The following is a 21,968-nucleotide window of genomic DNA, read 5'->3' on the forward strand; positions in this document are numbered from 1 at the left end:
ATCCATAACCTGCTACTTGTCTCAAGTAACAAAGTATTAATGGTTTAGATATGTTGAGGAAGCATCCTCAAAAGGACAGCCTTCCTTCTCTGCTATCTGGAGTGACTCCGACATCTGAGTTCTCTGGTGCGCATGAATATGAATCTGCAGAAAATATATCAAGTTTAAGACTTGAGCAATAGTCAAACAAGTGAAATCAGGGATGCCACTCCTTGCATTAATAAATCAAACTTTTGGCACACAATAAATTCAGATCAACATAAGCAATCCATCATATGAAAAAAATGCTTTTACAAAAGATATATTCATTCTGCATCAGAAGAAGAGTCTTACAACTCGATAAGGATAATTATAGCAATTTGATACTGCATTGGATTTAACAGATCAAAAGTAAAACCACCTAGTAACCAACGCACTAACTAATTTAAAGACAGATCACCTAGACTAATAGAAGGTAGTACAATTTTCAAGCAATATAATCTCACACTTTTGTTGCCACAACTTCAGATGGAACCATTTGAATTTCACAAAAAAAAAAGATGGAACCATTTGTGACCTTCTTATGGTTTTGACACAAAAGACCTCGTGATCTTGACCGGCCACCAACAGAGACCCGACAACAGTACAGAGAAATATAACCTAGCCCTCTAGAATAATTTTTAATCCAAAGCTTAATCATGTGCATCAGTGCATCTAAGCGCAGATAACCAAATAAATTTACCTCTAGAATGCAAAAATAAGAAATTGCAAGGCTAGATCTGAAGTCCGCCACCTAAGTAGAGTTCTGCTGCTCTTACTCCTGCTGCAGTCAAAGAGTACCTGATAGAAAATTAAATGCCACAAAACACAAACATCTCATACCATTATACCAAACACTAATCACAGACAGAATTTTCTCTCTTTTTTGTTATGCCTTTAATCTCCACAATATGGAAAACCTCAACCAACTGATTACCCAACTATCATTTCAGAACCATAGCCACATATAAAGAAAAAGCATAACATAGGAAAAGTGTTTGTACTGCAAAACTCACTGTAATACCTGAAAAAATGCTACAAAGCTGTCTTCACGTTTCAATCAGAAGACCTGGACAGGAAGACAGCTTGTCATTTGGTAAATTTCAGCAGATCCTCGTAAGCTTTTCTATTACATAATTCAGAATCTAGAAATCTAATACTTTCAGAACAAGCACATTGAAGGGGGGGGGGGGAAAGCCTAATTTATTGCTACTTTTTAATAATGTTTCCCAGCTTAGTAAAGAATACTCGGCCTATTATTTAATGCTTGCTGTACACAGGATGGGTGTTGTAAATAAAATACGAATTAGACTACACATCATAATCTTTCATACTCGTACATAGTCATAGAGAGATCAAGACAGAGTTGTCAAGCATCAGATATTCTGATTTCACGTAAGCTATGTTCTAAACCAGGAGAATGTCCGATAGATAAAGTTTCACTGTAATTCTGAAAAGATAGAGAAAATTCAATATAAAAGTGTACCTGTGGAATATGGTGCTTGAATTGTAGGGACTGGTGTTGTTGTTACTGCATTAACACTGGCTACAAATGGGATTATGTGCTGAGCAGGCATGGCATATCTTTCTACTGTTGGATAACCCTGACCACCAGGAATGGTTTGACCCAGTTGTGCATGGGGATACATAGTATTCACTGTCCCTGGAACTCCATATATTGGAAGATACTGCTGACCCGCGTAAGAATTTTGAGCACCCTACAAGACATGACAGTGCAAATAATAGGGATCATAAATTTGAATACCAATAAAATCCAACATCCTTACTCATAAGGTAACAACATGTCATCACACGTATGACAGAAATACAACACTAATCATCAGCCTGACTGTGCAAAAGTAGGTACCTGTGAATATACGTATTCGGGTCCATAAGTTGCATACCTACAGGGACAAAATGACCATCACTATTTATACTTTAATAAATATTGGACATAAAAGAATTCAGAATAGTTCATGATTAGATGAGAAGTGAATGATAGTTATATACATGAGATTGTATAGAAATATAGCCCAACACCAGTACCTTTCACAATGAAATATCCAAGGTTTCATACTAAAGATCAGATGGTTACACACCTTAAGAGATCTCGTGTATAGTATATATCAACAAAATGGTGAGACTAACAAATCATCCATTGGTCCCTAATTAAACACCATGTGTAAGGTCTGCTTGTTCAATACCACTTATTTGGGAGTACCTCCTCAAAAACCACACTGCCTCCAATCACCATTACACTATGTGACATCTCTGTAGTTTGAACATACAAGCCCACAATTTTATTTTGGTTGAGGATGTATTTCAATCCCAAAATCAAATGCATAAATTAAGTGTTAGTGAAGCCTTAGTGCCTTGGTACTTCCTCTACCTTCTCCTCTCTTCCTTTTATTTTCTTTCTCTAGAACTAAAGCAGCCATAAGCTGCTATTCTAGTCTTGATCTATTCTATCCTTGGATTATTTTTCAAAGACATAATCTTGGGCAACAGAGGCATCAACATCTGAGAAATGTCACAACTGGATGACAGAAACGTACACCTAAAATTAATTACCAAAAAAAGTTCAAGAAAAACCATTTTAAGTCTGCACCAGTCACAATATCATGCAGGTTTTCAATGTGATTTATCAAATGGTAATAAAATTATTTAAATATGTGAGTAGAGCAACACCATTGGAGTATCAATGGAAGAGAGAGAAACACTAAGTAAGATTTACTCTTTGATTGTTCTGAAGTCCAAACACATAAATATATTTAACAGAGAATCTGTGTTCTTCAACTTTGAAAACCAACCTATCCCATAAATTTTTTTAAAAAAAAAAACAATGCTGTCAATATACTGCACTGCTCGAGAATATCTAATGAAGAATAATCCTTAAAAGCACAACTTACCCATAAGGAGGGAACATCATCCCTTGTGGATAGTTGTACGGAAGAGGTTGCCGGTAGCCATATCCTCCAACGTACGCCCCACGAGTAGGTTGCATGCTTCCGATGTATGGAGAAGCTGGCCGTGTACGTACTGCAAGTTACAAATGCAAACAGAACTATTTAAGATTTGGTACATTGAGAGAAAACCTGTCTAAAATGGACAAATGCTCTTTCAACCAAGTCTAACAGTAAACTTAACACAATAAAGAAAATTCAATGCAAGTAATCAATGTCACAATCATCAACCACACAACAAACTACATCTAATAATCTGGCTACGAATGCGAAATTAACAAAGAGAGAGGACTTAATGCAGCATACCATAACTCATAGGCGGCCGAGGGCGGCGGAGTGAAGCCAGATTACAGTTCGCCCGGCGGCCGTCAATAATCGGAGTCGGATCAGCACAAGCCCTCGCAGCAGCCTCCGGCTCCTGAAAAGTGACCTGAATCCTCCACAAAACCAAGTCAATCAGAACCTCAAAACGAAGCACAAAAACCTCATTGAACACAATCGTAGAGCTATAATGATCAAGAATGGGGGGACACTCACGAAACCATAGCCCTTGGATCGGCCGGTGTTTTTGTCAGAGATGACGACGGCCTCGAGAATCGGGCCGAACTGCTGGAAGTAGCGAGCCATGGTGTCGCTCTGAGTTTCCCAGGCGAGGCCGCCGACGAAGAGCTTGGTGTAGGTGGTGTCGCCGAAGGGGGAGGAGTTGAGGAAGTGGAATCCGGAGGCGCCGGAGCTGGTGCTGGAGACGGAGTTCCGGCCCGGAAGTGGCTGCTGGTAGGCCATCGGAATCGGAGGTCGGTGAGGTTGACAGTGTGGGAGAGTACGACTAGGGCTGGCGTCTCTACTCTTTCTCTAATCGTTGAAAGAAGGAATGTTTTTTGTTTTTCTTTTTTTTTTTTGGGGGAATTTTGTAATTTGTTGGAAATATATGGGGAAAGAGAAAAGAAAAGTGAGCGACTTTTAAGTTGGAGGAAAGCTCAGAGGTTGAGTGTGGTTTGTACTGAAACCATGGTTAGAATTGCTACGCGCGACTGACGCGGATTGGTTGTATTCTAACCTCGCCTCACTCACTTCTCAGCCAACTAGGCTACGGCATCCACCATAAGACACAAGTCTCCTCAGCTTAATGTAAAATTTTGAGCCAAATCCGAAGCGTTCAATTTTCATGAATAACTACAAATTTGTCCATATCTTCTCCAAATTTTCATGACTAACTACAACCTTCAAACTCAGTCTTCAATAAAAAAAATACCTTCAATTCAGTCTCCATTGGTCGATTGATATTGATCTCCACTGGTCAATTGATATTGAGAGAGAAAACGTTGAATTTGGAGATTCATTGACTAATAAGTGAGACAATTTCATTATGTGCGAGAGAATTCTATTAATTTTGTGCAAAGTCTCAAGGTCTTTAATTCTTTGGAGATGAGAAATCTGTAATTTATGTTGTATTTATGGTAGAACTACTCTTTGTCTTTTATTTATACTGTAGGTTTTTTTTGTGGTAGATCGTTCTCATTACTAAGTATAAAAGTAAATGCAGATGAGCAGGATGAGATCTCCTTTGAGTTCTTTATGTTTTGTTGACCTTAGTTATACTTATACACAGAAATACAGAAGCATTGCATCCTCTGTTTATATATAGTATATATACATATTGGTTCTTGGTTTATTGACTTGTGCACTGTATCTGAATCCCTAGTAAAAAATTGCATTCATATCTGTCAAGTGTTGTTTTGGCGATCGATGAATATGGGTATATATGAAACTTCGGTGTCTGGATAATTTTAGCAGTTCGATGGAAGACTTGGTCTCTGCTAGTTCATGATAGCTGGTTATTACAGTACATAATTTAAAAAGTCAATCTATCTGCTCGTTTGGAAGTGAATGTAGGTTCGCTTGAGAAAGATTCAGCTTTATTTGTTATCCCTGAGTAGTGTTACTAATTATCAAGTTTATCTCTAAAATGTACGTCATGGAAGAAGCTGGCTAACTTGTGCGCGGAGGTGATAAAACTTGCGTATAGGAAAAGTCATTGATATTTGAAATTTGGAAATGCATTCAAAGCCGTCTGTGATGCATTATACCGAATCATACTTCATAGTTGTTCACCTTATTTACTATTTTAATTTCGATAAAATAGCCTCTCAATCTTCCGATCTTTTATTTTAAAAGACTATACGAGATAATATATGTGCTATATAAGACCAGAGTAGTTTTCCATGAAAAAATGCAAAAATGTATATGACGCTTTTTCCACTAGTATCCATACCAAAACGTCCCAATCCTCTGTTCATAAGTCTAACTTTTTATTGAAATTATTACAAGAAGTGAACAAGGATTTCACTAAAAAAATCCCAGACAAAAAATAATAATAATAAACAACCCAAAAAGGGGTGCAAAAAATATGACCTTATTTATATAAATTAATTCCTATTTGTAGCAACATCGACATTTGGACAGCAACAATCCTCAGTAATTAATCAACCATTACCTTAATCTACTCTTTTTTTTTTAGAATACATTACCTTAATCTACTGTAGGAGATGAAGGAGGCACAAATCGTTCAGCCACGCATATCGCAATGCATTTAACAACACACTTCTTGAATCTGAATGTATGACACATACAAGGGAGTACACACTTGGCTGAACATTTTGATGTCGCACCTAACATACTGTTTGGAACAATCCCTTCCTTCTGGTAATTAGAATCGAAATTAACCAGTGATGTTGATGAGAAATCACCAATACTGTTCGAGAAAACACGATCAAATGCTTCAATGCTTCATCTTCTTGTTTTGTTTTGGACTCGGCATGTAGTGATGATAAGGCCTCAGCATTGTTGGAGGAAACATGATCATATGCTTCATTTTCTGGATACACGAAGTCGTCAGTGAGTTGATATCGAGCTGAAACAAGCATAATCATGCTCACTAAAATCACAATCCTCAAAACAACTGCACCCATAATTAATTGCCTCGATATATCGTACAGACTTGTTTTGCGTATTTCTCGTGGTATGTATACTTTGCCTGATCATATATCTAAGCTTACTGATGAATGAAATGAATAATCCTATTGATTGTATTTTATCTTAGTTGATTCAATCTAATTATATCGTCTTCTCCAATACCAATTTAATTTACCATATTCTCCAATATATACCAATTTAATTTGTATCTATCTCCTCCAACAATTTAATTTTCGTTTGTCTAGTTATAGTAAAGGGCTCCCAAGACTGATGATGTAAGTTCAGGGTAATTGAATCTTCAAATAAAGATTGTTTAATATCAAATTATGTAATCTTTAACGTATATCAATGCTGTTGGACAACAATTTTCCACTTAAATTGGGAAGTATCAACCATCAAGTGTATGTGTATACGGTTTGTTGATTAATGAGTAAATTAATAGCTGACAGATTATTATCAATTGTCTTTCAATTAGTTTAGACGAAATTTACCGATCACCTTAAATTTACCCGTTGCGTACTCACTTCACAAATTAATGACATGTGTCTCTTTATTGAACTATGGTTCAACACTAGTTAACTATCATTATATATTATATAAACAACAACTCATTTATTTTTGAAAACAAAAAACAAACTCAACTCATTCTGAGTTTTTCACATTGGTAAAACTCTCTATCCACCATGGGAGGAGCTCCATTGTTCTTATTCAATAAACCTTATTCTGCAAAAATATTGTTCACACACTCCACGAGCCCCATTTCATAATTTGATTCTCATACATTTTTCTACTTCAAGGAGAAAATAAAAATAAAAACTCGAACTAAACCAAATTGTAGAAGCCACACCATGAGTCCATGACACCATAGCTTCACAGATTAAACAGATCTTTATATCAACATATTGCCAATAAAAACCCTTCCCTGAAACCATGTCTCTGACTTCGAATTTTCATGTTACTACATCCCACCCCAACCACAACGTCACCTCAATCAAAAAACCAATTAAAAAACCCTCAGTAGCTTGCATTTCAATTCATTGAGAATGAAAGACTGGTCACTGGTCAAGATGTTGCTTCTCATTGTGTTGGTACATTGACGACGAGACAAGAGAGAAGGCTAGAGTTCCGCAACTGTTCATCTGAGTTTTAATAAGGTTGATTTTTGTTTTAATAAACCAATTGGGTTTTAAATTCAGAAAAAAAAACTATTTTGTTTAAATAGTTGACTTGTGCTAAACTATAGTTAAACAAAAAGACACATTTCATTAATTTGTGAGGTGGACAAACTCAGGATAATAGGCAAATTTGCTTCTTACTACTAGGTATTGATGCCAATGTATAACTGCTATATACAAAGACCTAAAGACCTAAAGACCCCAAGAAGAGAAGTATTTTAAGAAGTCCCCCTGTTGATTCCCAAAAATGACTGAACTCAGAGACAATCATTACTGTCATGTGTAAATCGAGCAAATTCTCCTCAACAAACAGGGTTAGTAATTTATCACTGATTACATGGTTTTTAGCCACAAAACAAGTGCTATGATATACCCAATTACCAAGAAAACTGTAATAACCCGATTTTTCAGAGTGATGTTTGGTTTAATTTAAATTCTATAAAGTTGTGAAATTCATTTAAAATGAATTTGGTTTTTTGCGACATTACGAAACAAGAACTGAAACGTTCTCGTAACTTTTATTTAGAAAAACGTTACGTTTCCGCGACGTAAATATCGAATTTTATTACGTCACTCGTTTGCGAAAACTTCCTTCATGGAAGTTGTAGTGCTCGTCGATACGAGTTTGAGGACATGTCACGCATTCCAATCGGACGTCGGATATGAAAGTTATTAACGTCGGAAGTTAGTTTCCGATTTTGGAAACGAGTATAAAACGGAAATTATTCAGTTTAGGGTTTCCATATTTGGAAATTCCTATTCTCTCTCTTGTCTCTCTCCGCCTCCATTCTCTCTCACCCCGATTTTTCTCTCCCTCCCTCCGAAAATTTCATCACTGGCGATCTCCCTCTCCAACCGGCCGTGTCACACACCGCCAGTCTCAAGACCACCGCACGGCCCACCTCATCTACCCTGGAGCTCGCCGCGCCGTGCCTCGCCGCCGTGAAGCCGCACGAACGTCGCCAAGTTGTTGCGTTTTCCTCCGCCGCATCAAAGCCCATCTCCGGTGGTTTTCAAGCTCGAATCGAGGTGAGGTTAGCCTAGGTTGGTTGTTGTGATGATATTGTTGAATTCTTGGGTTGATTTGTGGTGTTTTGGTAGAGATCGGAGGTTGGAGAAGGTGGGGAGGTTACCGCCGTCTTAGGCGGCGCGTGTGGGGGCGTGGAGTGACCTAGGGGTGGTGTGAGGCCGTGGGGAGGAAGAGGGGGAAGAAATGAGGAGATTGGGGGCGGCGGTGGCGTGATACGCGTTGTTGGTGGTGTCGGCACGTGGGCCCCACGCGCGGTCTGCCGGAGGTGGCGCGTGTACCCACGCGCCGCCACGTGCGGCGGCGCGTGATTAGTGTTTTAAACAGTAAAAATTGTAAAAATTTATTTTACGACGGTGAATGTAAAAAGGTGATTTACGTACTGTAAATGTAAATTTATTTTACGTAGGGTAAATGTAAATGTAAATTACTTTCAGTAAATATAAAAAGTAATTCTGGAAGGGTAAATCAGTAATTATAATTTACTGAGATAGTATTTATATTTGAATAGTATTATACGTACAGAAATACGTAAACAGTATGTACATGAATACGTAATTGATGAGTATTTGTATAGAAATACGTGAATAGTAAATACATGAATAGTAATTTCGTAAATCCAGAAATTGCTTAACAGTAACATATTATTAGTGTTTCGGCATTTAAGGTTTACGAAACGATTCTAAATTCTTTTCTTATCTTTTCAAGGTGATCGATAAATTAAGGAAATGAATTACTTTTGGAAATTGTGGAATTTCGCTCGAGATTATAAGGTGAGTAAAATCTCACACATTTACGAATCTACCCTTGCGGAGATTTAAGATTATGCAGAATTTTAGAGAATGAAATATGACATGTATATGATATAATGGAGTATATATATATTTGTATAAATGGTAAATAGGTACATATATATATAGTTTGCTATATTATATACTGTTGTGATTTCGTTGTGAATATGTCATTTTGATGACAAGATTATATATCGAGCATGTGATTCGATTTGTACAATATGACATGATGATTATTGTATGTGGTTTTAACATGGAGATTGTTAAAATGTTTTTGTCTTCTGACGTGATTGTCTTCAGACGTGATTTTGTCTACGGACGTGTGAAGTCTTGGGACATGTTTTGTCTTCGGACGAGTTTTTGTCTTCAGACGTGATTGATGTCTTCGGACGAGTTTTGTCTTCGGACGTGTTTATGTCTTCGGACCAGTCTTCGGACGTGTTTGGCATGTCGGAACCTTGCCTTTGGCCGGGCAAAAATTACGATACAGTTAGAGCTCTAGTCTGTCTGCCGGGGTACTGCATATGAGGTAACAGATGGGTTATCGGCTTATGAGTACCCATATACATTTGATATTAGATGACAAATGGTTGTTCAATATCGGCGGTGTACTAAATGAGGGGTAACAGAGGTGTACCAGCGCTCATGAGTACCCGTATTATAAATGCATTTGGGTAAACAGAGCTGTTACCCAATTCTCATGAGTTTTTATATTTTCACATCATTAGATAACCAGATGGGCGGTCTAAATTGTCATAAGTGCATTTATATTTGTTGATTTGTGGATTTTCGTATATATTGATATGCGAGTGGTATATGTTATTTTACTCATACGAGCTGTAAAGCTTACCAGGTTTGTGTTTACAATCCCGGTGCACATATTCGATGGTGTAGGGGATAATTACGCATGTGTCGATTAGTGGAAATCGAAGGACAACTCTGAAGCTTCGAAGTCGTTCATTTTCCATCTTGTGGTGAGGATTTATTGTGGATTTGTGTGAGAAATTGTGAGAATTATTACTTTTCAATTTGATGTAATGTTGAATTATAAATTTGGTTTGTAATAATTGGTTTGTCTGAGTTGTATTGAGAACTCAGTAATGATCTACTGTGACATTAAAACGATTTCGATTTATTGAGATTTATTTTAGCGTTTTTCATGACTTCGAAATTAGGGTTGCATGCTCGAAATTTCAGGGTCGTGACAAAAACATCTTTCCTACACTCATTCTTACTTGCATAATCTCCCATGTACACACTATAACTAACACTACTAGAGATAACCCATTTATAGAATATTGTCTGTGGGACGGAACAAATTTTCGTCACCCAAACACTTTATTGGAGACAGAAATTTTGATTTTGACTCTAAAGGTTTTGTTGTTAAAAACATTTGCTGATTGATCTCACGTGTCTTTTTTTTCTTTTCTTTTTTCTCAGAAAAAGGCAATCACTGAGTTCAAAAATCATGTTGTAAACTAGTGAAGTCAACATGACATCATAAAACAACAATATAGCAAAAGGACACTAAATCTCTAAGTTAAACCACAGGCTTGTATATTCTTTTAACCTTCTTTTAATTTATCAAGCCGTGCTACAAAATATGAAAGGCTTTATTATATATGCCCATGTTCTTCCTCGTGCTCTTAAAGCCGACTTGTATGTGATCTTCAACTTATTATTGTCGTTTGTTGGTACCCAAAGTATTATGAACTTGACAAGCACGTTTTTATTAAGCCAAAAGCCAAATGCGTTACGCAATTCACATAAAATCATAGGATTTTATGTATTCTTAATCCTGATTCGCCAAGCTAACGCCCATTAATGTGAACCCAAGCCGCATTCATGCATTATTGGGGCTTGTAGTAGTGGCATAATATGAGTATTTTGTGCGACGTTCTTAACATGTTTTTACCTCAATTTGTACTTTGTTTAGCCCTTATTGTTGTACTATTGAATCATTGAGTCGTAGTAATAATCTTGAGCGGTATTGAATGCATTTTTGTGCTTACATGAGTTAAAAACGCATAATTGGTCTAAAGTCCTAGTTTGACTAGGAATCCGTGTTAGGTTTTGAAACTAATTATCTCTTACTTATGATTTTATTTTCTTATTTTCAAATTAGATTAAAGAGATAATTAAAGAAGAAGAGATGAAACCAAGTCATGCAACAATTAAATAGAAGATGATCATTAAAGGCATAAAACATGGCATGATTTAGGAAATAAAACATGGCATGATTTATGAAATCAAGCATGACATGATTTAAGGAGATTAAAGCATGGCATTATAATAGGAAGAAAGAGGCAAGTTCAAACCAAGCATACCCTCTCTCTTTCCTCTATATATACATGATTTCACCTCTCAAATATGATTACTTCTCATTAGCATTCAAGAGCCAAAACTCTACCAAAACACCACCATAAACTTCTCTCACAAATTAGCCAAGCCGTCCACCCCAAAACTATTATCATCTCCACCGAGTTTCACCATTGAAGACACACCTCCAAGGTTCATACAACGTGTGATTCTCGCAACTCATCTCCATGGCTTCGTCTATTTGTGTTAATCTACAATTCTTTGTCTATGAAGATTGTAAGTTGTTATTTATGTGGAAATATTGGTTTGGTATTTGTTTTAGAATTTTCAGATTGTATTTGTTATGTTTTTGAGACTATGCCGAATCTATGTTCTTATAATTATTGAAGTTTGTATTTCTATTGTTGTGTTCTAATCATCTTTCTCATACTTTTAGATAATTTTTAGATATGTGCATATGAATTTAATGCTTGGATGCAGTCCATAAGATTGTGTTTGAGTGCTAGATTCATCAACCATATTGACACAAATCGAATCATGCCCTACGTAGGTTCGGTTTGTGTTGATTAAAAGTGGTAAAAATTCAGAAAATTTGCATGTGAAACCATGGTGGGTGACGCCATACATGAAACATGTCTCCAACAAAGATTTGATGCTTAAATGTAATCTTATTTGATTTTTACTCTAAGTGTTATTGAATTTGATTGCATACACATTTAGATTAGGCCCTAAGTCAATCTAAATGTTAATTGAAATCTTGCATGATTAGATGATTCCCTAAGGCTCTAATTGTATTGGTGTCTAAAAAGTATGTAATTTATCAAATTAGAATGCATGATAGGTTTAAACTTGTAATTATGTGGTGTAATGGTAAATTTGGTTTAACTTTATTAAAGAGAAGTCGATCATGTAAATAGTAATTTAGGTTTTATTTTAGTAGTTAATAATCAATTTCAAACCCCCCATTATTTGTTAACACTAAAAGTTTAGAGTTCCCTTCAATTCCCGAAAAAAAAAACGATTCCTGCTTATTCTATACTAACGATGATGTTTTACATGGTTTATTATAGACGTTTTAATCAACGCTCTATCTTGGCGATGGTGTGGAAGGTTATGGAAACACATGAACACTCCTTTATCGATTTATCATTGTTGATAGTTTTAGTCTTGTGCCCGAAATTCAAGCCCAACGGTGTAAATCGGTGAAGGTATGGCGGCAATAAGAGAACTGGGCCTCCTCATTCTCCTCTTAGATATTAACCTTGAAGCTAAGACCAAAAGCCCAACACCATTCTCCTCTCAAAATTGGCTAGACCATTCTTTCTAAATCTATTCCAATATACACGCATTACAAGTCTATTTTTCTCTACACCTCTCAAACACCCAGCATCTCCATCCATGTAGCAATCACTTATGAAATCATGAATTCCCAATTTTATATTTTCTTCCAATCTTGTATTCCATGTTTCTAGATATCGAATTTAGTGCCATGGCCACCTAGCAGCAACCACCACAACAAATCTCAAATTTCTAGAGAAACCATCTTAAGCAAGTTTGAAAAGCCACCCTAAGCAAACACTCTTTTCCATGTTTTCAATGCATATATTAGGAGTAGATTGATGAAAGATTGTTTTGTCTAGAAGATTGGAGAGTTTTCAATCACCCAATACCTCAATTGTGAGCCTATAAAAAGAGGGAGTTAGGATTGGAACCAGAATCCAATTCCTTCAAGCAAAAACCTAGCCTAAGCATTCATGAACTCATGCCTTCAAGTTGTAAGTTTTCTTAGCCATTTCCTCTTAAGAACCTCACCCTGAACCTAGAATTGCTTCCAGAAACCAACCCTTCAAAATTTGCTGGAGTTGGGATTTTGGAGGGAGTTGGGAAGATCACCTATATTTGATTGAGTGTGCTTACAACAACAGTTATCACTCAAGCATAAAGATGGCGCCTTTTGAAGCTCTGTATGGGAGACCATGTCGTACGCCAATATATTGAGTTGAAGTAGGCGAAGCTGTTCTTCTTGGAGTTGATGTAGTTAAGCATTCTGCGGAGGTCGTTGCTTCAAGGAGCGCTTGAAAGTTGCACAGAGTCGACAAAAGACCTATGCCGATCGACATAGGAGGAATGTAGAGTTTCATGTCGGAGATCGTGTCTTGTTGAAAGTCTCACCAATGCGAGGCATTGTCCGTTTTGGAAAAAAGATTACCAAGTTGTCACCGCGGTTTATTGGACATTTCCAAATTATAGAAAGAGTTGGTGATTTAGCCTATCGACTAGATCTACCACAACATTTGTCCAACGTGCATAACGTTTTCCATGTATCTATGTTACGGGAATACAAGCCAGATAATTCCCATGTGATAGACTATAGTACCATAGAACTCGCGGAGGATGTCACATATGACGAAACACCTGTTCGTATATTAGGCAAGGAAGTAAGAAATCTCCGCACTAAGGAGATTCCAATGGTGAAGATACAATGGAATCAACATGATGAAAACGAGGCTTCATGAGAGTTAGAATCAGAAATGAGAAAGAAACACCCGCATTTGTTCATAGAACAAATGGAACAAGGTACGTAAAATTTGAGGGTAAATTTTCTTTTAAGGTGGGTAGACTATAATACCCGAAATTTAGTATTTACTATTTAGTAGTTTAAGGTTATATTAACTTAGAATTAATTCAATTGTTCTTATAATATTTCTCTTTAGAAACCAATAATGCTAAAGTACATATTTTCAAAGATAGAAAATTTCTTTTTGTAAGTATTAGACCACGATTTGAATACGTTAGTTTGTATTCTTGCGTATACTCGATACTTTATAATCGAGTTTAAGACTAATACTAATAGTATTATTTTTATGCATTATATTAGTATTAGATAGTGCAAATATATTGAAAACCTTATGAAATGAATATACTAAATTCTTTTACTTTTTAGAATAACACATATAAATGTGTTTGATATATCTACACACATATATATATAATCTTTTTGTCAATATTTTTTAAACCTAGCTGATTTATTTTTATGTTTTACCCCATCATACTATTTTTTTCTTTGCCAACCACCACACTAACTAGCTAGGCAATCACTCAATATTAATTTTTTAGAATAGTATGTGAGAATTGAAGTTTTGTGTTCTTTCTTGGCCTATTTATAGTTGTGAGCTGTCTCAAGTTTTCTTCACACTTCAAAATCAGAAATCATGCAAGTCTAGAGTTTCCTTAGTTGATAGAAAACTCAACCATCCAATGTTTCTCAAGCTAAAATTCTAGCATTCACTCTTTCTTTCTTAAACAAGTTTCTTATTTACTAAAGTAGTCCAACTTTGGATCCACATCAAAAGCTTCATTTCAACCCTAAAACTTGGTAAGTACATCTTACATCCTTATAAATTTTTGCCTCTTTAGATTTATCAAAGTGCATAGCTAAGGATAAAATGGAAAATACCATATTTTGGTAAGAGTTATATTTTCGTATTTTATAACATCTGATTTTGTCTACGGTAACAATAGAATTAAATTCATCATGAAAAATTCTTCAATTTAGGCTTTTGAATCACTCAAAAATGTTTGGAAATGAAGAAGTTATGGTTAATCAAAGTTAGAGTAAATAAACTCACTAAAAATCTTTTGTAACACTCACAACTTTTAAAACTCATATCTCACTCATTTCTTAACCATTTTCCACAAAATTTCTATCAAATTAAATTAAATTTCCTCTAATTTTAATCTGGAAAGTTTAAGAAGAAATGATAAAATTTTGTTACAAGGAAAATATGTAGACATCTAAGATGATAACTTGATGATCGGTTTTTGCACTACTACTGTGTTTGAACTTTTTTTAGACTCAATGACTTTGAACTGGACTGTATGACTTATCCTATTGGATTCCTTACGAAGAATCCTTGAACATAGACTCCTCACTTGTTTAATTTAGGCGTTTATTGATTGCGTTATCGATACGATACGGAAAGTTGACAGACTTTGATACTATTATTTGAATGACAATTGCTACTTTGAACAAAGACTTTTCTTATTTATGGGAGAAATGATTACTAATATTTTGACTACTAACTAATATTATCTAATTACTTTTAATTTAAAATACATTTACTTTATTTGCACATTTACTTTCAAGTTTATTAACTTGTTTATTTCATGCATACATTGAGTTATTGATAAGTATTTATATCTTAGTGTAAGATTATATATATATATATATATTTAGTATTTAAATATTGTCTTAATTACTAAACTTTGTGATATTCTATTGACGTTATTGAGTTAAAGGCGTGAAACCGGGTGATTAGTATTACTCCGTGCTTAAGTGAATTGCTGGTAAAATTGTTTTGTGCTTTGTGACTTAGCCTTGGACTCTAGTCCTTATAGATAGTGCACTATTATACTCATAAGAAAATTGACCTTGAGTATATATAATTTGGTGTTGGTCTCGGTATGCTGAGGCTTATCCGTATTTTGGGTAAACGTGAACCCTAACATGTGACTTTGTGATTAATTACCAGTTTTCTTGAAAATTCACAACAATTAATTGAATATATTGATGTTGATATGTATATCTACATGCATAAGTAAGAATTCGTGTGACCAAATACATCTGGTTCTTAGTATATTTTACTTGTTTGTTCATATTTGAATTTCTCATTAGCCAAATTATTATAAGAATGTATTATGTACTTCCTAAGTTTATATTACTCATGATGCTACACAATCTTATTTTCAGGTAATGAGTAGATGCTTGGGAATGGGATGAATCTACTAAATAAAATGATTGTTTTTATTCAAATATTATTTCAAGACAATAAATGCGAGACTCATGTATTTTCGCTAAATTTCAGTATTTCTAAATCCGTTGTATTGTAAAATAACTCTGATTTTGCTTCCTAATAAAAATATTATTCAGACATATATTTCTATCAGTTTTATTAATGAATTTTATTGATTTTAAGGTCACATCTCTAATTCAGAAACCATATTTTCATATAATAGTGGTATCGGATTTGAGGGCGTGACAAGAACCCCCTCACATCCTTGTGCTCGAGCATGTGTTAGAACTAAATCGACTTAACATAATCGGGTTGCATCAGGTTAAACTCAATTGCCGCATACAAGACTACATAATTTTCTTGTTATCTTCACACACATAGACGCGCATTAGTCGAGATAAAAATGATCTTATATGGCCAAATACTCGGAATAAAACTTATAAAGATGATGGTAACATATGACATCGATCTATATTAGGATGGCAACAAAAGGAAGTCCAACATAAACAACATAATATGATCATGCTAAGTGAGATAAGAGGTGTAAATGTACTAACCTTAGGAACAACCTTCCAATCATGGCGCATGGGAATATCTAAGTCATCGAATATCTCAATTCTTGGAATAATTCAAAGCCTTCTACACTGTAATCATTAGATTGAAATCAAATAATCATTTCAGAATAAGAAAGAAGAGCATGGAGTAACTGAATCAACAAGGAATAAGACCTTATGCAGCCCCATTTGAGCTCAAGATGGTTTACAAAACTAGCTAGTTTATCTTCAATGCGCATTATCAATTAAAATCCTTTGCACATCACTCTAGACGAAAAATAGTTTGGGACAAGTCAACTTGCGCAAAAGAAGTAAGAGTCATTCAATGCAGACATGGATGGAAGCATGATATTGTAAGTCAAGCATACCAGTTTAGTGGCAACAAAGGTTTTCAGTTCTTTCACTGTATAAGTTGTCTTGTTATGTGGGGCTCCGGGAAGCTCACCATGAATAAGAGAATGTTAGCTGAAATCCAACAAAAAATAAAATAAAACTTAAGATCTATATTACATAACTAGATTTCAAACAATAAGGAATTCATGAAACACTGATAAGAATGAATCAATCATGGCCTCATGGGGAAGCTACAAACAGAGAAAGGGTGAGTGTTCATAGACATCATAGCACTAGCCCAAAACAAGAGCCCATGAAGAAAACAAACCATGTTCAAGTTAGTTTAATGAAAACGTAAGAAGTCTATAACTATATCATGTATGATATTAGTATTAAGTACTTGTAGCACATATATTTTTATGTGACAATGCAACATATGATGTGACACATATCTAATTTTATATGACAAATGTAACCTAGCAAGTTTATGTGACAAATGGAACATATAATGTGACACAAATGTAACATATAATGTAACATCCTTCCATGAGATTTATGTCATAATAGTAGCAATACTAGTCACTTCATCTCTGATTTTGTGTTTTTTTTAAAATTTTTTTTTTCAAAAGCCGGGGAGCTATTTTGCTTGTAAAAATCTCTTGGGGAGCAGATGTAGTAGTAATTACCAATAACATAACAAAATAAGGAAACATGACTAACCCTCTTTAGTCAACTAGTAGGTAGTCACAATACCTTATTCATTGCCTGATTTCTCTCTAATTTTTTATTGATCGATTTCTTTTTTTCTTTGTCAAAAAATGGCTACCCAAGTACCCATTACCCAGACCAAAGTTAGAAACAAATACAAACAATCACAATATATAATTAAAATAAATAATGTGGACTGCTGAGCTCTGTTTACTTGACTGTACTCAAGTCTCAACGACGGCCACCGACAATCGTCCATTTCAAGCTAAATTAGATGAGATTTCCCCAATTTCAACAACACACAACCGTTTGCCCGTTTCTTCAAGTCTTCTTTATCAATAAACAAAGCAAGTAGAAATCTGAGATTGAGAAATAATGAGGAGGACTCATAAAAGATGGTAATCTTCCTTCCATCAGTACCAATTTTCCTGCTCCAGAGATCCCCATTGTTGATCTTGACTACTTCTCACCAGTTATGTGTTATAAAGCAAAATAACTCATTTTTAAAAAAAATTCTCCCCACTTTTAGATTAACAATAGTTGAGTATGAGTTCCAGAGTCAGATATTGACCGTGTGAACGAGATTGTTCATATCTCATTATAACATTTAATTGACTGTTGCTCTATTTTTGCTAAATTAGTTATCTTATTTTCTTATGTAGGTATTTATGATCTTGTTGCACTTGCAATTGCTCATCAATGATTTGGGTTTTCATGGTATTTCATGGAATTGCGTATAAAACTAAATTAAGTCCCTTCACAATTGATCTGTATTTGTATTTGTATTTGTATTTGTATTTATATTTGTGTATTTGATTTACTTTTAAAGAGCGCGCTAATCTAATCCTTCTCCCAGAGTCTTATAAATACTCAAGACGAGCTCTCACTCTCTTCGTCTTCTGCAATCTCTCTCGTACCCGCCGTTGAGATCTGTAAGTCTTCTCGGTAATAATCTGTTCCTTTTCGTAATGCTTAGGGTGTTGGAATCGGCAATTAAGATTATCATTTCGATTTCGAATCCAGTCGCTCTGCATTTCTCGATTTATCTTGCTCAAAATTGGCTTAGGTTTTATGAAATTTCGACATACAAGTAGCTAGTATGATGTGATTGATTCCTCCTTTCAAGTTGATCAAAAATTACGTAGTTAATTGTGTAGCTCCGCTCTGTAGATTATGGTTCGAGCTTAGTGTTAGTGTGAAATCGCTACTGTTCTTGCTCGCTAGATCAGTTCGTATTCGCCAGTACTAATTCAATATGAAGATTTCGTGCTTTGTATTCTGTAATGTGCTGTTCAAATTTTGAAATGAAGAAGACAATTGTGGTTTGCTTGATTTGTTATTGATTCAAATCCTCTTATTTTGTAAAATAATGATTAAGTGCGTAATGGTTAATAATATTTTTTATACTAGTTTGATATGAAGCCTGGGATTTATGTTTTTCAATTCTTGGTTCCAACTTCCTGTTCCTCTACACAAAATTATACTATTTCGACAGACAGATCACCATTGTTGGGTTGGCGTAAATAAAACTTACAGAAGTACTTGTTGGAATAGTTGTTGTTGGGGTATGAGACCTTCAAGTATTTCTCTACTACTTCTTCCACCCCCATTGCATGTGATATATATCTTTCTCCAGCCTCAGCTTTCTTCTATGCCAGAAGCAGTGTTTCAACTAAGTCGCGAACATCCACCACTGTCCAGTAATTGTATCCGAACGATCCAATCATCCAAACCCACCTTTTCATTGTCACAAACACATTTCTCTCAATTATGTTACAAAATTCGTCCATCGGATAGTGTTCTCATCATCTCATGCTAGTCTGTTTAACTTTCAAGCATAATGACAGCTATAATCCTCAGGTAGCCAATGGAGTCTGAAGCAGAAGCTCTTGAGGAGAAGTTGACGTCTCTGCTCAGTCAGCTCCGAGCTGAGTGTGCTATTCTTGAAAGAGTGGTCCACAAGAACAAGAACCAGCATAGACGTTCCTCCTACTTCCAGTACCTAATGAAGGTTGACAATTTCTACACCCTATTTGTAATGTTGATTTTTTTTTCTCGTCAATTTTTTTGTCGAAAATTGAGAAGTTAAGAGAACAAACAAGTCAAAATGACTAGATATAATCTCTTCTAAGCTTATCAAAATCAGTTCAAATTTACTTTTCTTTAAACTTTTAAATGTGTGCATGTAAATCAGGTAAGGAAGGATTTGAAACTTTTACAATCAACTAAGTTGGAGGAGATTTTGGGATGCTGTTTCCAAAGTATCACCGGGAAGAGACCGAAGCAAAAAGTGCATCTATTTACTTGTCATTACATGTCTTATATAGATAAAGCTATTCCTTTTTTGAAAGAGGTAAATGACGTAAATCACATTAGAAATGTGTTGATGTAATTCTTCAAAGGGAAAACAACTATAGTACATAACAATATTGAATAAACTTATAATAGTAAAGTTTTGTTTGTCTTTTTATGACAAAAACTTGCTTTCCATAGTTTGGAAACTTAACTGATCCATGATAGGCTTAGCAGTTTTGTCTGGCTTGATCAATTGTTAATATTTATCACTTGTCAAACCTTTGTGTCACATTTTGAAAAGAAGAAAATGTGAAAACAAAAAATATAATTTTATGGAGAGACTTCTGGGAGCTGCACGTCTTCTAGGCTTCTAGCACATGTGTTTCTTGCTTTAACATATGATCTCAGTTTCGTCCACTTGAAATGGACTTCTATTATGGTTTCACATTGTATTATTCACTATTGGTTTCACATAAGCATTGTTGATTGCTGCCTGTTTGATACAACTGCTGAAAACTTTCAGGTTTCTAATGCACCTTGCAGAATAATATATTGTTCTCGCACCATTATAGTTGACCTGAATGGTAATTTGATGTTCATTAGCAGTTAATTATGATCTCATAATGTGAACTGTGGTATCTGTCATGTTTTCTTTGCTGATCCTTTGACCTGAAGAATGTGTAGAGTGAAAAGCTAGATATTTCTTAAAGGACAAGACACTTGTTTTAGTTTTAACTTTTAAGTTCTTGAAAAAAAAAAAACAAGACCTTGATAATTTTGCACTGTTTCTAAGCCAATGAAATCATTCATGAGTATGCCAAGAAGTGTCCGACATGGTGACATCAGTAAATTGACTAAATTCAAGTATCGATGTATCAATGCATTATCTGGATTTGTTGTTGGGGGGTGAATGCTGTAGACTGAGTCTGTAAGTCTGTAACATGGTGAACTCGAATAATTATGTTTTTACATCCGTTTGCCATATACGGTGAATGATAGGAGTCATAAGACAAATCCTGATATCTAACTTGCCCATTAATTAACTGATCATAATTTGAATCCAAAACATATTTTTGTCAAGAGGGGCCTTGGTGGAAATGCTAGAATTGTTCATCTTTTGAGGAATTTCGTTTTTTTGAAGTATTAATCTGTGTTCTGTTTCTGTTGCAGATGGTTGAACCAATGTTGAAGGCAGCTATGTATCCTTTTCTGTTATTGGTCACATATGGTAAATGTCTAGTACTGTAAGATGGAAGAGAAGATTTGAAAGTTGATGTAATGGACTAATGGTTTGACTAATGTGGCTATCCAACGGACTACAGAATTCCATATTTTTTAGGCTTCCAGATCTCATGATTCTCATCTATGACATTAGTTTAATAATGACAGTCTTCTCTAGGTTATTACCTGGTAATCTTGGACTAATAATCTACATCTAAAGACTGCTTTCCGGAACGCTGTAAGAGTTTTGGATGATATTAAGCTGTTGATATAGTATCTTTTTTACGGCCTCATGTTTCCTTTTTCCCATCATAATTTCTTGCTTTGCCTCTGTCATATGACTCGTATCCATACTTGGATTTTCAATTCTCTACTGGCCCTTTGACCTGAAGGAATTTGAGTAGAGTTAAAAGCTAGGTATATCTTAGAAGAGAAGAGCCATGTGTAAAATTCTTGAAAATAATTGACCAAGACCTTGATAATCTTGCACTGTTTCCGAGCCAATAAATTCTTTCATGAGTATGCAAAGAAGTGTGACAATGCCAGACACTTCTTTCCACACTAATATATAGGTCTTCTAGCATGAATCAATGCTTTATGTGGATTTGTTACACTTAACTTTTCTATAGTAAGATATCTACATTGCTGGCTCAAACTTTTTTCATGGGATTCTCTTTGGCTATCTTAGCTTTGCTAGCTTGACTTCGAGTTTTGGTTCAACAGGTGATCCCATGACCCTTTACTGTGCAGTGCTGCTCTTTGTCTAAATTTTCCAAAATTCCGGGACTGATTTGCTGA

The 21,968-nt window shown here is 35.2% G+C and overlaps 1 protein-coding gene across 3 annotated transcripts; it reads right to left on the minus strand.

Moving 5' to 3' along the window:
- Nucleotides 1–698: 698 nt before the first annotated feature.
- On the minus strand, nt 699–3,845 carry LOC126794477 (uncharacterized). Of its 3 annotated transcripts, none has more exons than XM_050521206.1 (7): nt 3,519–3,845; nt 3,288–3,411; nt 2,928–3,057; nt 1,886–1,922; nt 1,505–1,736; nt 1,043–1,087; nt 699–799 (listed from the first exon to the last, which is right to left on the minus strand). In XM_050521206.1, the coding sequence occupies exons 1-6, from the start codon at nt 3,762–3,764 to the stop codon at nt 1,068–1,070; spliced, it is 789 nt and encodes a 262-aa protein (XP_050377163.1). In that variant the 5' UTR covers nt 3,765–3,845; the 3' UTR covers nt 699–799; nt 1,043–1,067. The 3 variants fall into 3 exon arrangements, with proteins under 3 accessions (XP_050377163.1, XP_050377165.1, XP_050377164.1); XM_050521208.1 differs by having other exon boundaries at nt 720–802; XM_050521207.1 differs by having other exon boundaries at nt 720–819.
- Nucleotides 3,846–21,968: the final 18,123 nt, after the last annotated feature.

Source organism: Argentina anserina, chromosome 5 (genome assembly GCF_933775445.1).
Source record: "Argentina anserina chromosome 5, drPotAnse1.1, whole genome shotgun sequence".
Lineage (NCBI taxonomy): Eukaryota > Viridiplantae > Streptophyta > Magnoliopsida > Rosales > Rosaceae > Argentina > Argentina anserina.

Bases quoted from the DNA above. Each gene is read 5' to 3' on its own strand.
- LOC126794477 (XM_050521206.1), bottom strand. From the start codon at position 3,764: ATGGCCTACCAGCAGCCACTTCCGGGCCGGAACTCCGTCTCCAGCACC. The intron at 1,923-2,927 runs GTAAGTTGTGCT...TTGTCCCTGTAG, and splicing joins ATGATGTTCCCTCCTTATGG to GTATGCAACTTATGGACCCG. The intron at 1,088-1,504 runs GTACACTTTTAT...CTTCCTGTCCAG, and splicing joins TCAAGCACCATATTCCACAG to GTCTTCTGATTGAAACGTGA.